Source organism: Myripristis murdjan, chromosome 16, assembly GCF_902150065.1.
Source record: "Myripristis murdjan chromosome 16, fMyrMur1.1, whole genome shotgun sequence".
NCBI lineage: Eukaryota > Metazoa > Chordata > Actinopteri > Holocentriformes > Holocentridae > Myripristis > Myripristis murdjan.
In genome coordinates, this window is record NC_043995.1 from 6799349 (window position 1) to 6814107 (window position 14759).

Below are 14759 nucleotides of genomic sequence, written 5' to 3' on the forward strand. Positions count from 1 at the left end.
AAACTTGTCAGTACGCCTCATTTCACAGTTCTATATGAATGGGGAAATGCCACATGATGTATCCTCAGTTCTAATGAAATGAACTGTTCCTGGATAGCCAGATGCCTAGCCCTCCAGATATAGATACCTAGAGTTTGGTAATTATGGTTTCTAATGGCAGCCAAATTATCTCTACAATCCTGCCCCATAGCTGTTGCTAAGTAACAGGTGATTTGACACTAGCTTGGGGAGAGCATTAACAGCCAACATTTCTTCATTCTCCGGAATTGGCAGCAATGTCGCACATATAGTACAACCTGCTCAGTTCAGTTCATCTTTATCATCCCTTAAGGGGGAATTTGATTTGCAGTGCAGGGCAAAGATACAGAAACAACATACAAGAAAACATTCATTACAACAGCAAACAACCAAAGACTGTTCATTTGACAGTTACCAACCGTTAGAAAGGTAGCCATAATAAAGTGCTGCTGAGCGGTACAGACAAGATTTAGTACAATTAAGTGCATTTATTGCACTTGGAGCAAAGGAAAATTTAAACGTGTTGCTTTTTACCTTTGGGGACATGTATCTCCACCCAGAGGGGAGAAGAACGTCTTCCTCCAAGATTGGATGTTCATAGCTGGCCAGAATTGAGTGTGCCTTCAGCAAAACTGTACAAAGCTATTTGGCTCTTAGTGCTTAATGTGGCTTCAAGGCCTCTCACCAGAACCAAGACTGAGCGATCGTATTACTCTAGTCCTGACCGAATTACACTGGCTCCCAGTTAGGTTTCGCATTGATTTGAAGATTTTATTATTAAGTCACAGAGGCCTGCAAGGCTTGGCCCTTCATATGTTTCACAGCTTTTATCCCCATATCAGCAGTCCTGCAGGCTCAGATCAGGCAGCAGAGCTCTGCTGCCTGCAGTCAAACAGAAAAGCTAAAGAGACAGAGCTTCTGCCTCCCTGACTCTGTCTGAATGGCCAAGTTTGGCTTGGCTTCTGTCTTTCATCTTTTATATGATTTTATTACGTGTAGAATACACTGCAACTTTTTAATTTTGTGTTATATAAATGGAGGTCATTAATTCCTTCTCTTTGTTCACCTCTTTCCCTCCAGTGACCATGCGTCAGTTTGACCATCCCCACATTGTTAAGCTAATGGGAGTCATCACTGAGAATCCTGTGTGGATCATCATGGAGCTCTGTACACTGGGAGAGGTAGGACACAGATGAAAGGGTTTGTCGGAGGGTTCGCATGCAAGTGTGCTTGTGTGTGACGCTAACTGGAGCATCACTGAGACCCGTATATATAATTGTCATCATGAAGTTCCTAACTGAAAAGCAGTTGTCTATTCAAGTAATAGTTTGCCCAGAAAGAAGCATTTTGTACTCACCTTTATGTCAGTGGAAATAAGGGTGAAGTTTGTATCTCAGTGTAACACACAGTGAGTTAGCACAGTCACAGTCTTCTCCCAAACAACTAGAGTAAATGGAGGTGGCAAAAAAAAAAAAAAAATTGAATTAATCTTAAAGTATAAACCAAGAGTTCTACAACCAGATAATCCCACTGGGGGTCCAAAAGTTCAATATTTTTTCATAATTATTAGACTTTCCACAGTTGATCTGCACTGAGCCATCTTAAAGAGTAGTAGCAAGTAGATGGTACTTTCAAATGCTGTTGGGAGTAGTGTAATTATGGTTAGAGTGCACTTTAGCAACCCAAGAAAGTGGTCAAATATACATGATACTCAAGATGCCAAGACACTGTTTAATATTTAGGTACATACTGTATTAAATTTTAACCAATAAACTATACCTGACAACATTTGAAGGTAACATGTAACTGCTATGGAAGTGACACTTTGAGGGATACAAAAGAATTGCAGCAAATATAAGAGAATGAAGTAACTAATTGATTTTTGGACCCATAATGTAGTTGTCTGACTTATATTTATATAATATTTAATATTTGCATAATGCTGTTTGGGGTACTTTTATGGTCATTTCTCACTCCATTGATCACAGAGAAGGCTATAGTGAAGCTAACTAGCTGTGTGTTCTGTTGAGTTACAAACCTCTCTAGCATTTCACCTGACATGTGGGTGTGTATATAATGGTCAAATATTAATTTTTGGATATGCTCTCTCTTTAAATTTGATTTGAAAATCATTTGGGTCGAGTTCACATCATGTGTCTGTTAGTATCAGTCAGTTGTGCTGCTTTTCTCAGTGCGCCAGCTTTGGAGGCTTGCTGGAACTCTGCTGCAGCACGCCAGATGGGAAGCGGTGCAGTTGGGAGCGGGCCATTTAGTGCTTGAGTTGAATATATGTATGTCATAAATTACACTGACAAGGAGGATGCTATCCCCTTTAATTTCTCCTCAAACAGCCTCTGGCTATGGCTGCAAAGGCACAGCATGTTTCACAGAACTCTTCAAATGATTATTGTTATTTTTGCTCTTGCTCCTTCTGTTTCTACCACTCTCTTTAAATTTCTCTCTCTCCCTCCCCGTATCTCCTCTCTCCATCTACCTCTCTTCTTCTATACACCTCCCCCTTTCTCTCCTTCTCTTCTCTCTCTTTATATGCATCTCTCTGTCTCTGGCTTTCCCCCACAGTTGCGTTCATTCCTGCAGGTGAGGAAGTACAGTCTAGACTTAGCAACTCTCATCCTGTACTCCTACCAGCTCAGCACAGCACTGGCCTATCTGGAGAGTAAACGTTTTGTTCACAGGTACGAGCTAGGCACAGGTGATATCCCAATATCTCTGTGCACCAGAGTATTTCAAAATATTCAAGATACCATATTAAGCACTGTGAAAAGTCACACTCTGTTTTTTTATTGAAATACCACATTACGCTTGCTATTTATTTTCTGTCAACACCATCACTAGTTGCAGCTGAAGCGCTAATTGCACTGTTAGACTCTCAGATACCAAGTAATGTTAAACAGACACTTTGAGGGCAAGATGAGGGAAAGTGAAAAGACAGTGCCAGGCAGGAATGCCACAACATCTGTTTTGGCAGTTCCTCAGCTTCAAGTCAGATGATATGGGAAAGCCAGCTGATTTGATTGACAAAGGATGGAAACATAATATTCACATGCAGAGCACTTTCCACTTGTGTTCAGAGTGACATAAAAATGATTTTATACTTACGTAACAAGTACTGCCTCTGTGGTGGGGGTTAGAGCCAAAAGTGTATGTGTTAATTTCCCCTCATTTTGAGAGAGCAACTTCTGCCGACCTTTTGTGTATGTGATGTCAGATATATTGTTTTATGTAACCTTGTGATAGCTGATTAGAGATGCTAATCATTTATTTGAGTTAAAATGATTTATATTGTCATCGTATGTTAAATTACATTATGTGTTTTCTTATTTCACAAATTCCCATTTGACATTTGCCACATTGCCACCTTTGTGTTAACTAGATTATGCACCTAGGAAATAGGTGTTGGACTGGACTTGTTGAATTTATTATGAAATGATGAAGTATTAACTGATGTTGAACCTTATTGTTTGTAAAATGAAACACTTTGATTTACATCAGAGTTGGAAATGTTTTGATGCCCAAAATAGATCCACTATTCTGTAGTATTGGACTTAATGAGATTAATGATGCAATCGAGTATGAAGGAGTGTTATGGTTTAGTGAAGGCAGGATGCCATGGTTTTTCTGTAAAACACAGCTGGGTGGCTCCACCTACTGGTAAAAAACATTATAGCAAGGATTTGGCATCAACTGTGTGACGATGATAACTTGGCAGTATATACTGTGATTAAAACATGGCAATACAGTGATGAAACATGAATCCTGGAAAAATATGGAGAAATACCGTGATATGAAAAAAAGGCCAGACTTCAGTGGCACACACAAACCCAGCCGTGCCAGCTCATAACTGTGCTGGTTCCTCTGGGCAGCAAAAAAAAAAAAAATTCATATGAGGAAAGCTCAACTCAACTTTCAACTTTATTGTCCCTTGTTAGGACAATTGTTTTGCAGCAAGGCAACATCGTTAAAAACAGCTGGCAAATAACAGAAAGTAGGCACTGGTACAAATAAATAGACACTATTTGACATATTTAGGCTCACAATGCTACAGTGGTATATTTCATGTACTGGAATAAGAAATGTGAATTAATGTGTAACAAGTGCCCAGTGAAGTAAAATAACCAAACAGGCGTCAAGGTGTCTCTCTGAGTCTGTCTGTGTCATCTCCAGGGACATAGCAGCACGGAACGTGTTGGTGTCCACAGTAGACTGTGTAAAGCTGGGGGACTTTGGTCTGTCACGATACATGGAGGATAGCTCTTACTACAAAGGTAATTACAACAAACCAACACATACACCACTGCCCCCAAATAACTCAGTTTTACCTGTCTTATCACATGGAGAACAGCTGTTACTATACACATATTTGAGAGCTCTAAATTTTTTTCCCAAGCCTCTAAAGGTAAACTTCCAATCAAATGGATGGCTCCTGAATCCATCAACTTCAGACGTTTTACCTCAGCTAGTGATGTGTGGATGTTTGGTAAGTTTATGTTTTCTGTCTCTCTCAAATTTGTAGTATTCTTTGTAATATTCTGTAGCAGTGACGCTCAAGTTTGATCTTGGTCCCAAATCCATTTCTCACATTAAAGGGCTCTTTCCTTTCTTTCTCTGCATAGGCGTCTGCATGTGGGAGATTCTGATGTATGGCATCAAGCCTTTCCAGGGTGTGAAGAACAACGACGTAATTGGCAGGATAGAGAATGGCGAGCGACTGGCTATGCCCCCACAGTGCCCCCCTACTCTGTACAGCCTGATGACCAAGTGTTGGTCGTATGATCCCAGCAAGAGGCCGCGCTTCACTGAACTCAAAACACAACTGAGGTACTGAATGGTGTGTCTGTGTGTGTGTGTGTGTGTGTGTGTGTGTTCCCAAGTATGCAAGTGTGTCTCTGTATGTGTGCATTTGCATACTGTATGTGCAACTTGTGCACATTTGCTGCATCTTGGTATACTGGATGTCGGTTATCATGTCTATACTGTGCCTCAGCTGAAGAAGCATATAACTATTTCTGCAGAGGGAGATTCACATGACCTCAGCTCGATTTGTGGGGAAAAAAGGAAAATCCACCTGTACATTTACAGGATTTACAGAATCCTTTTTTCAAAGAAGTTTAGTGAGAAAAGTCATTAAAAAATATTTCCTTGTGAACCCTGCTACTCACCATTAAATTACAACCGTTGCACAGCCCATCTAGGTACTTGCTAACATTGCAACCAGTTTCACTTAAGGGAATATTCCACCGTTTTGGGCAAAATACCATTTCTCTGACTTACCTGGAGTGAGACAAGATGTTGGATTCCTGTTTCACCTCTTTACAGACACTGGTTTGGTTCCTGTGGGTAGCATTTTGTGTGGTTTCAGTTCTACCATCTAACCTCCCCTTAAACAACTCGTGTGTGTGTTTTGTTTTTTGTTTTTTTAATTCGGTGGTGTGTATTTCAAATCCACATGTGTACACTGTGTAAATAAGACAGTTTAGAGTTGCTGCAAGGTTTATTTTTTCACTTTGACAGAGCTAGGCTAATAACTTCCATAGACCTCAAGTCTTAAGTGAAACTAACATGAAATGCTACCCACAGGAACCGAGTCGCTTGACGTACAGACATGAAAATGGTATCAAACATCTTGTCTCAGTTTTGGCAAGTCAGAAAATGGGCAGGTTTTTCCCAAAATGTTGGAGAATTCCTTTAATGTCATTCAACATCATAAGGTTGACGCTGTTTAATTTTACAGTCTATTGACAGTGAATACTTGCGATGTGGTCCTTTATCCTTATCTGGCTGTTCAAAGGATGTGGCTAAGTGATGTTTCCCATGAAAAGCCTTTTGTAACACCCTCCCAACAGCAGCCGTCACTCTGTCTCTGTGTATTAGTCATGGTAACAGGGTAGGGTGAGTGGAACAGACAAGGTGGCACAGTAGATACTGTGCATTTGAGATGGAGCGACACACTGTGGCATTTGGCTTCAGCTGCTGGTTTAATTTCACGCCAAGGCCAGCCATTAAATGCAGATAAACAGGGAGAGGGGCTGAAATGTATGTGGATAAGGAGATTAGTCAGCACAGACTAAGACTGAACACAATATGGTAAAACAACAACAACAAAAAAACGATTGTGATTATTTTGACAGATATTGTGATTGCGAGAATATTTGTGATTTTAATGGGAGTGATCATTTTTGCATTGTAATTTTCATTCTAACTGGAGAATATAATTTGTAGGCCAGGGTGCCTCTGTAGCTCCACAATACTTCATTTGTAATGCTTTACTGTCACATTTAACCTTTATCCAAAAAAATAAAAAAAAAAACAATTGCAGCTGCTGCATTTCAGATATTGCAGATATAGTGCAGCCCTAGCAGTGAGTCAGTGTTTTTATTCAGCTGATGTCACATGAACACATCTTTGTGTTTGTAAAGAGATGATGGAGTTGATCATTTTCATGTCTTGGCTTGTCTTGTGTTTTTTTGTGAAGCTCTGATTTAAACCAGCCTGTGTCTTCATGTCTGCAAGGACAGCAGACATGCATTTTTGTTCATAAGTAGTAAGAGGATGCAGTACATGTTTTGAGTTAACATGGTTCTCATATACCCCAAAAATTTCTCATTGGCATTATAAATGTCAGTGTCGTCGAAAAGATGTAATATTGCTATTTTTTATTAACCATTTCAACTGAAACAACACATAAAACAGTTATTAAAACAGTTTACAACTAAACATTTCTGTGAAATATTCAAACTGAGGCCTGCAGGACCTGGTACAATATCTTGAGACACGGGACCAATTCTTGCTTGACTTCATTCCCACTCTGAACTGAAGCAAATGGAAGGAGAGAGTTGGCAAGTCACACACTCTTTTATCCAACCCCTGTTCCTGCTGCAAAACAAAAGGTGACCTTGCCTTTGCAGTTTTAGCCCCAACCCTCTCAGATCATGTTCCCCAATATTAAGTCGCTTCTAAAAAAAAAACAAAACAAAACAAAACAAAAAAAAAACATCTTTATAGGCAAGCCTTTTTATATAAAAAAAATGTTATCATATTCTATAATGAATATAGCTTTACTTTGCTTAACTATCCTTGCTGTTATCTTCTGTGTTGCCTAACATGTTGTAATTAAGAATAGTGTGCAAGTCATTCATTGTGTATTATTGTCCTATTTAGCTGGGTGACATGCAGTCCTATCAAACATCCTTCATGCTGTTAACAGTATGATGTCACATGCAGGTTAGGAGCAAGACAAAACTTAGGGAGGGTATGGGTAGAACTGAGGACACAAGTACGATAAAGGAGGATTAAAAAAAAAAAAAACAGAAAACACTCATGCTCAGACCTATCAGTCCACACCTATTCCCCAAAAGTCTTGCATGCTTCCTGTTTGGGCTGATGACATCACCGTTGGCATAGCAGCAGAGATGTAATGCTGACAGAGATAGAGTAAATGAGATGCCGTGGCCATGCCCTGGTTCTTAGCTTAATGATGCATCGCTCCCTTATTATGTCTAACAGTCAACTCAGCTTTCCCTGGATGCAAATTTGCAATAAAAGACACTACAGCCTTTCAAGGGACAGCAGCCTGGGCGTGTTGGGATCAGATAAGGTAGAGCTGACTGCACCTCAAGGTTGCTTTTCCCATGACGGCCCTGTTTGCAGTTTCAAGCGCTGCTGAGTAAGGCGTGGAGTGACGCAACACTGGAATATTCCCCCCTTTATGAGTCTGACAAAGACAGACTGGCTGATGCACTGTAGGAGTGTTACTGTGAGCACTTCATTCATTCACGTTAGCAAGTATCTGGAGTATCTCTGATTCATTCATAATTTTGGTAGGAAGGGTAGAGCTCTCCTCAGCCTCCATGACTTAACAATTCATAATCATTCAGGCATGAACAGACGTGTAGTTTCTAGGATGTGATGTTTCAGCAGTGACTCCCTATAATGCCAGCTTTTACTGATTATGGCAGCATTATAGTATCATTATACTGCTGGTGATCTTAACTCGCTAGATTTAACATTCTAGATGGCTCCTGTAAGCACAACAACACAATTAGAAGGCCTTTATTTAGGTTGATCAGCCATACTTGAGAACCCAGCCTATTTCTCTTGTGTGTTTTACATGCACATGGTTTTGGGTATTCACTGGGGAGCCCTAAAGCCAGAGCACATTCCACTGTAACTTGTGGGACTTAAGTACCTTGTTTGCATGTTCTCTTTGTTTTATTTCTGCAGCTAATGATGTCAGCGGTTTTCCACAAGTCGGTTTTTTCTCATTTTTATGCAGAGAAGGATTTCCCTGGTTGAACTTGAACAAATAAACCACAACAGGGACACAACAGGAACTGCAGGATGTTTGTAAAGCCTATCTACAGGCCAGCTGCTGTCTGTTGGCCCCTGTTGATATTGTACCACCCTACTTTTAGCTTTGTTGTGTTAATTGTCTACTTATATGTGACTTTATAGGGCATCGATTTTTGCTTCCTCATGCATTGCTGATGCATATAATTGAGTGCAATTTTGACATTTTTACAATCCAGTATTTATGGTGTAGCCTGGTCTGAAGGCCCTGGCACATTCAAAAACATTCTGGGCTCTGACTTACAGGGAAAATCAAAACAAATAATTAGAGAATTATGTGGAAAATACACAAACACATAAGTTCATAGTTAAACCACCAGTATCAGCAGCACAGCAAGATGCCATCATTGTTTCCTTTAACAAACACACACACACATCCACTCCCCTCCTCTCTCTCTCTCTCTCTCTCTCTCTCTCTCTCTCTCTCTCTCTCTCGCTCTCTCTCTCTCACAGACACACACACACACACACAGAAACAGGAAAATAGGAGTTCATATTTAGCTCCTGTGGTTTTATGAGTTTGCTTAAAACCAGCATGACTCACACCTTAAATTCCACCCCATTCCTCCTCCAGTTTTCTTCACATCAGCTCTCCTCTCTTCTCCTAATTCTACAGGCTTTTTTCCTCCTGTTCTCCTTTTCAGCCTCTACTCTCACCTCTTCTCCTCTTTTCTTCTCCTCACCTCCTCCTCTTTTTAAGTGTTCTCTGCTTTGTCCTCTACCCTCCTCTATTCATGTCCTCTCCTTTTACATCCCTCAAAAAGTCTCAGGTTTATTGCTGATGCATCCTCACATTAGTATGCTAGTATATTCCATATATTTTCTGAATGTGCTAATATGTTTCAGTAGGCAGAGGCGGCGAGGTGGGAAGCTGTGTTTGAAGTCCATTGAGTGCTGAACTGGGAAAAAATCAATACCATTTTTTCTAATTGAATGTGAAAAATCGGTGTCCAGCAAAGTCGAGGAGCTCCTACTTTTTCTGACCCAGTGTCTTGGAGACCAAGTCAATATTGACCATGTTAAGTGTGGTCACAGGCTATTAATAGGATAAGGCCATGGCATAGAAGGTTATATGATTCAGCTTTCATTTGGTCTGGCCAGCTTTTATATCATAATATCAATTATAGGGTTTTCCTGCCAAATATGCAGCTCTCAGCTCCTACTACAGTTTTCCTAGACGGCAGACCTGTGTGTGTGTGTGTGTGTGTGTGTCTGTGTCTGTGTGTGTCTGTGTGTGTGTGTGTGTGTGTGTGTGTGTGTGTGTGTGTGTGTGTGTGTGTGTGCGCGCGTGTGCGTGTGTGTTTACACAGTGGGCAACTGCCAGGAGCTACAGCCCTCCAAAGAGAGAGAGAAAATAGACAGAGAAGGAAAGAAAGAGAAGCAAAAAGGCGGGTAGAACTACTGTAACTCTGTACTCCCACGGTCGAAGCAGGCAGATCAGTGCTCCTAATGCTCAGACCATGTTATCTAGCTGGTAAGGTGCTACTGTAACCTGTAACCTTATGGGGTTTTATCCCACTGGAACACTGTGTAAGTTAGCGTGCCTGCCAAAGTTAGTTTTCATCTTTTTTTTTTTAAATCTGATGCTTGGATTCTTTTGAGTTTCAGTGAATCAGAGCTGAATGCCGCTGGTTCATCATCACTTTAGTGGGCATGTTACTCTCCTACAGGGTTGACTAGATACACTGTGCTGCTATCGGCGTGACCTCATCTGAAGGTAAAGTAGAGGCTGCTCTCTCTCTCTGTGTTTTATTTCCCATCACTTGTCTGACTGTTATGCTGTTCTGGAAAGTGCAGCTTGGTAACGTGAGGATGAGGAGGTTGGAACTTAGAGATGTTTGTATCTTTAGCTTCTGTTGATTGCAGTTGCTTTGCTTTAAGTTAATGATGCCTCTGTTGATTCTGATATCTGTAGCAGTAATAACTCTTCACCAGGGAGGTCAGAGGTCAGGGCCCTGGAGCTAGCAGTGATTCAGTTTCTTGCTCAAGAACGCTTCAACTGGTTGAACATGGTTGTCATGTTTGGCTGGGCTTTTTGGTCGTAGGGCAGTCTCATTTTGGACACACCTTTCATCACTGAAGGCATGTGTGACTTCATGTCAACCATCACTTAATTAGAGCTTCGCTTCCCCATATTTTTGTCATGGCTTTTGTCAGAACAGACAAAGAAAACGTAAAGTCTTCACATGAAGTCCCTTTTGAGACTAAACAAAGGGGCTATTTTACTGTGTCAGTTTCTACTCAAACATTTCAGATGTCTTAAGCAGGAATGAGTGTCTCAACGGTTTTGCTCATATTTTAACAACATACAAGCTTTTCACATTGAATGCGGAAAGCAAAGACAGGGATAAGGCATGCCAGAGGCACTGATGGAAAGCATGAGCTGCTGCTACAGTTTAGCTCAATTTAGGTCGTGTCTAACACATTTAGCAGAACAATTAAAATGGCTGGATTATATTTAAACTTTTTTTTCCTTGTAGTGTAGGACAAGACACGTTCTGTTCCACAATAATTTCCTTAAAAGGTGTTATTATGTTGAAAATGTTGTCTTTAAAGTAACACAAGGTGTGTGAGAAATGTCTTTGAGCAGAAAATTGCATGTGATAGTTTTCCTTCATGGATTTGGTGTAACATCCTGATGTAGATATTGCCTGCTCATGCAAATACATGACTTTTTCCCACCCATATTATAGTCATTTATTTAGCCCCTAAAAAAATTATCGCTGATCATCAGTGTTACATATTTTGAAGGTTTTTTTTCTTGAAAATCATTCATTATTGCCTTAAATGTAACTCTAACTCATGCCCACAATTAAAAATGATGAATTTGCAAATAGTCTTCACCCACTCCACTTCCTGCTGGCACACCGGCTTGTAACCAGACCTCTGTTCATAAGACATGGAGGTATCGTCCCGCAACAGTCAGGAACCTTGTGCTATCATCTAACCATGAGAAAAATAGTTTTTTCCAGTGAATCTCTCAGGTACTAATATTGTTCATATGAAGCAGCCATTCCATGTTGGTGTTGTTGAGTTTTTGTAAATAAAACATTAAAGTGGGAGAGCTCTGTGTTCACAGAAGACGAAAGCTCTGTCCTGCAACACTAATGAAAATCATGCAGTGTTTGATAATCTAACTGTGATTTTTTTTTTTTTTTTCAGTCAGTCTCTTAGTTCACTTAGTTATATTTATATAATTCATGTGAAATAGCCATGTTGTTCTTGTTTTTTTTTTGTTGTTGTTGTTGTTTTTTTAACAAAACATGACCAGCAAAGTAACACCCCGTCAGTAAACAGGGCTTGTGATGTACCAAACAAATTAGCTGGCCCAGGGTCCACCTGAATCTCAGATTTTGGGGGGGTGCACACACACCTCCACCTTCAGCAGAGGATTGTGAAAATACCTCTCTAGTGATAAACTTGCACAGATACAAGTCAGTACAGTCAAGGTCAGACATAAATATAAGAAAACACATTTTTGAGTGGAGGGGGATTTTAAACTTGCTCCGGGGATTTTAATACAGACATATGACATAGAAAATATAAGTGATGGAGCTACAGTCGGGCCGCCTTTGAGCAAGGCACTTAATCCCTAGTACCCCATTGGTGCTCCTCACCGGCCAACACTGTTAGACTGCGGTTGTACTAGGCAGCTCCCAGGTGTGAATGTTTGTAACTACGTGAGAGTCAAGCTGGGCGTTGCTGAAAAAGAGCAAGGTTATGCGGTGAGGCTAGCCTGGGTAAATAATCTGATGTGTTATTCCAGGTGGTGGTGGTGGTGGTGGTGGTGGTGAAAGAGGGGGAGGACAGGGCCAGCATTGATGTTGCCAGGTGGTGAGGTTATCGTCATCACACGCATTTAAACATGATGTCATTTACTGTTAAACTGTGAGGCAAGGTGGACAGGTTATTGGTGCTATTACTCATGATTACTTGCATTTGAATCTACTTGTTCTTGTGTGCTCTGTCTTGTTTAATAGATGTTAAATAAAAAAGACGGCAGCACAAAGTTGGGATGCAGCTACAGTTTCTGAAAGAGAAAGGCTTGCTGAGATTGTTAGTGTAATGCAGTTTGTGTTTGGTGTATTTTAATGCCATTTTTCTCTATTTCTCACAGCATGACTACTAACTACCAACAATAATAACAATAACAGTAAAATAATAAGTGGGTACCAATAAATTTCTTTGAATGAAAGAACAAAAATCTATCTGTGTATTAAAAAATAACCTGAAACAACCAAACCTGTGTAGACAATTAAGAGAAGTGAAATCCCAATAGAAATTAAATTTGGAAGTCTTTAAGTAAGTGTGATTCTTGTTCTTGGGAACATTTTCATGGCTTATTCTAATGGAGCTACATCACTTTAGTAGCTGCCGATTTTGCTGTACAAATGTGTGTGTTGTGATGGAGAGGACAGACTAGACCTTACAGGAGACTGACTTGGACAGGTGGATGGACACACACACACAGCAGGAGAGAACAGAGCAGGAGGGTAATGGTGTTGCCAGAAATAGCGCTGGTGAGAAAAGGAGTGTAGAGTGAAAAGAGTGTGTGGAGAGTGTGTGTGTTTTGGATTGTTCCCCCGTACAGATTGTATTCGGTTTTCTGTTTGGTGGAACCTTAAACTCTCCAGCAGCAACAAATCCTTTTGGTTTCTTCCTTTGGGATTCTGGGTTTGGTTTAGGAGTGGTTTTCCCAGAGAACAGGTCAGTAAAACTTTAGCCAGTAAATACAGTCCATTCTCTTTGGCTTCATTAGACCTAAAAATGCTGGGATTGGTGTCTGGAACATCGCTAAGCTCTCAAGTGATTCAGTTTTGTTGTTGAGGACGATTAGCTGAATTTTCCTGTTCACTGGGTAGAATAGTTCAGCCCAAGGTCAGAAAAGAAGTGCAGTATAGATAGTTACAATGCATATACAGTCAAATGTATTTAAATGTATTCTCTTCCAAGCCTAAATATTGAGCCAGCAAGCAAAAGATTGCTTTTTGGTGGCATTAAATGATTTAACATAGTTAAAGAGCTGATGTGAAATCCATATTTTACTAAAAGAAAGAAATGAACTTTTTCAGCATTCCCATAGGTTACTGGATACATATGAATTGCAAGGGTCAAAATTTGGTTGCTAAGCAGTTGTTGCCAGAAATATTAATATTGGCTGGAATTACTAGCTGGCAGCGTTAGGTTACTGAGACTGGGAATTGTTTGGGTATCCTGGGATTGATTGGAATGGGACGTTTCTATGTCTTAGTGTTGTAGACTGACATATTTACAGAGGTTATAACAAATGACACAGTAAGATGTTGTGTAAGAGACTGATGGTGGTTGCATGCATGAGACTGGAATTGGCTTTCACATTTTTCTCACCCTCCACTTCATGACCTTGACTAACAATGAGCTTTAGTGCTCAATGGCAGTGAAAGGGTTGGGATGTGCAGCGTTACTCAGCATATCTGCGCTGCTTTTCAGTGATCATCTTTTTTGCATCTTTACGGTATTAAATTAAATGTAACAGGACAGGAACAAAGCAGAAGTGTTATATTGAATTATATATTTCTTTGTTTCCAGCACTATATTAGAGGAGGAGAAGGTCCAGCAGAAAGAGAGGAGCAGGATGGAGATGAGGAGACAGGTCACGGTTTCCTGGGACTCCGGAGGTTCAGATGAAGCACCACCTAAAGTAAGACACTAATGCATGTGTGTGTGTGTGTGTGTGTGTGTGTGTGTGTGTGTGTTTGGGCGAGAGTGTGTAAGCAACAGGTGCAGCCATAAAGAGGTAATTCTCATTAACAGCATGTCTGTCTGTCTTCAGCTGCAGTATCAATCAGTTTTTAACTGCGACCAGCAGCTAGCACACATCACTCTGCAGGTTGGCTGGTCCCAAAAATTTTGAAAAACTTTCCTGCACATGTGCCATTGCAAGACACAGCTATAGCAGCTAAGAAGACAGATTTCTATATCACTTTGAGTTTAGTTATTTTAGTTGGTAGAGCACAGGTCTGTTGTATCCACTCTGGTCTTTACTTAGGGATTGCTGTAATTTAATCATTGCTACAGAATATGTCACTTATATTACTGAGCAGTTACTTTCATAGGCTTTCATTTATGTTTTCTGATGTATTTATGACATTTTTTTTCAGAGGCCATCATGGTTTAATCATGTTAAGGGTAAATTGTGTTGCATTTAAAATGATTCTACTTGATCTTTATATCTTTCTATTTGTCTTTCTATTGCCTGTTAATGCGAATATATTCTTGTATATGGTGTTTATAAGACGTGACATATCTTTACAGCAATGTAACTGACTTTGAACTTATTTGGAAGCCAATTAAGATATTGGGTAAATCAGACAGTTTTTCTTGAATCCTAAACA

At 40.2% G+C, this 14759-nt stretch overlaps 1 protein-coding gene across 5 annotated transcripts in view; it reads left to right on the forward strand.

The window, feature by feature from the left end:
• Window positions 1-14759, forward strand: part of LOC115373323 (focal adhesion kinase 1-like) — a 92769-nt gene that overhangs the window by 55710 nt on the left and 22300 nt on the right. For all 5 annotated transcript variants that reach the window (XM_030071645.1, XM_030071646.1, XM_030071647.1 and 2 more), the window contains 6 exons: window positions 1099-1199; window positions 2599-2714; window positions 4204-4304; window positions 4427-4516; window positions 4653-4857; window positions 13954-14065. In XM_030071645.1, coding sequence (XP_029927505.1) covers window positions 1099-1199; window positions 2599-2714; window positions 4204-4304; window positions 4427-4516; window positions 4653-4857; window positions 13954-14065 — 725 coding nt within the window. The remainder of the gene's footprint in view (window positions 1-1098; window positions 1200-2598; window positions 2715-4203; window positions 4305-4426; window positions 4517-4652; window positions 4858-13953; window positions 14066-14759) is intronic.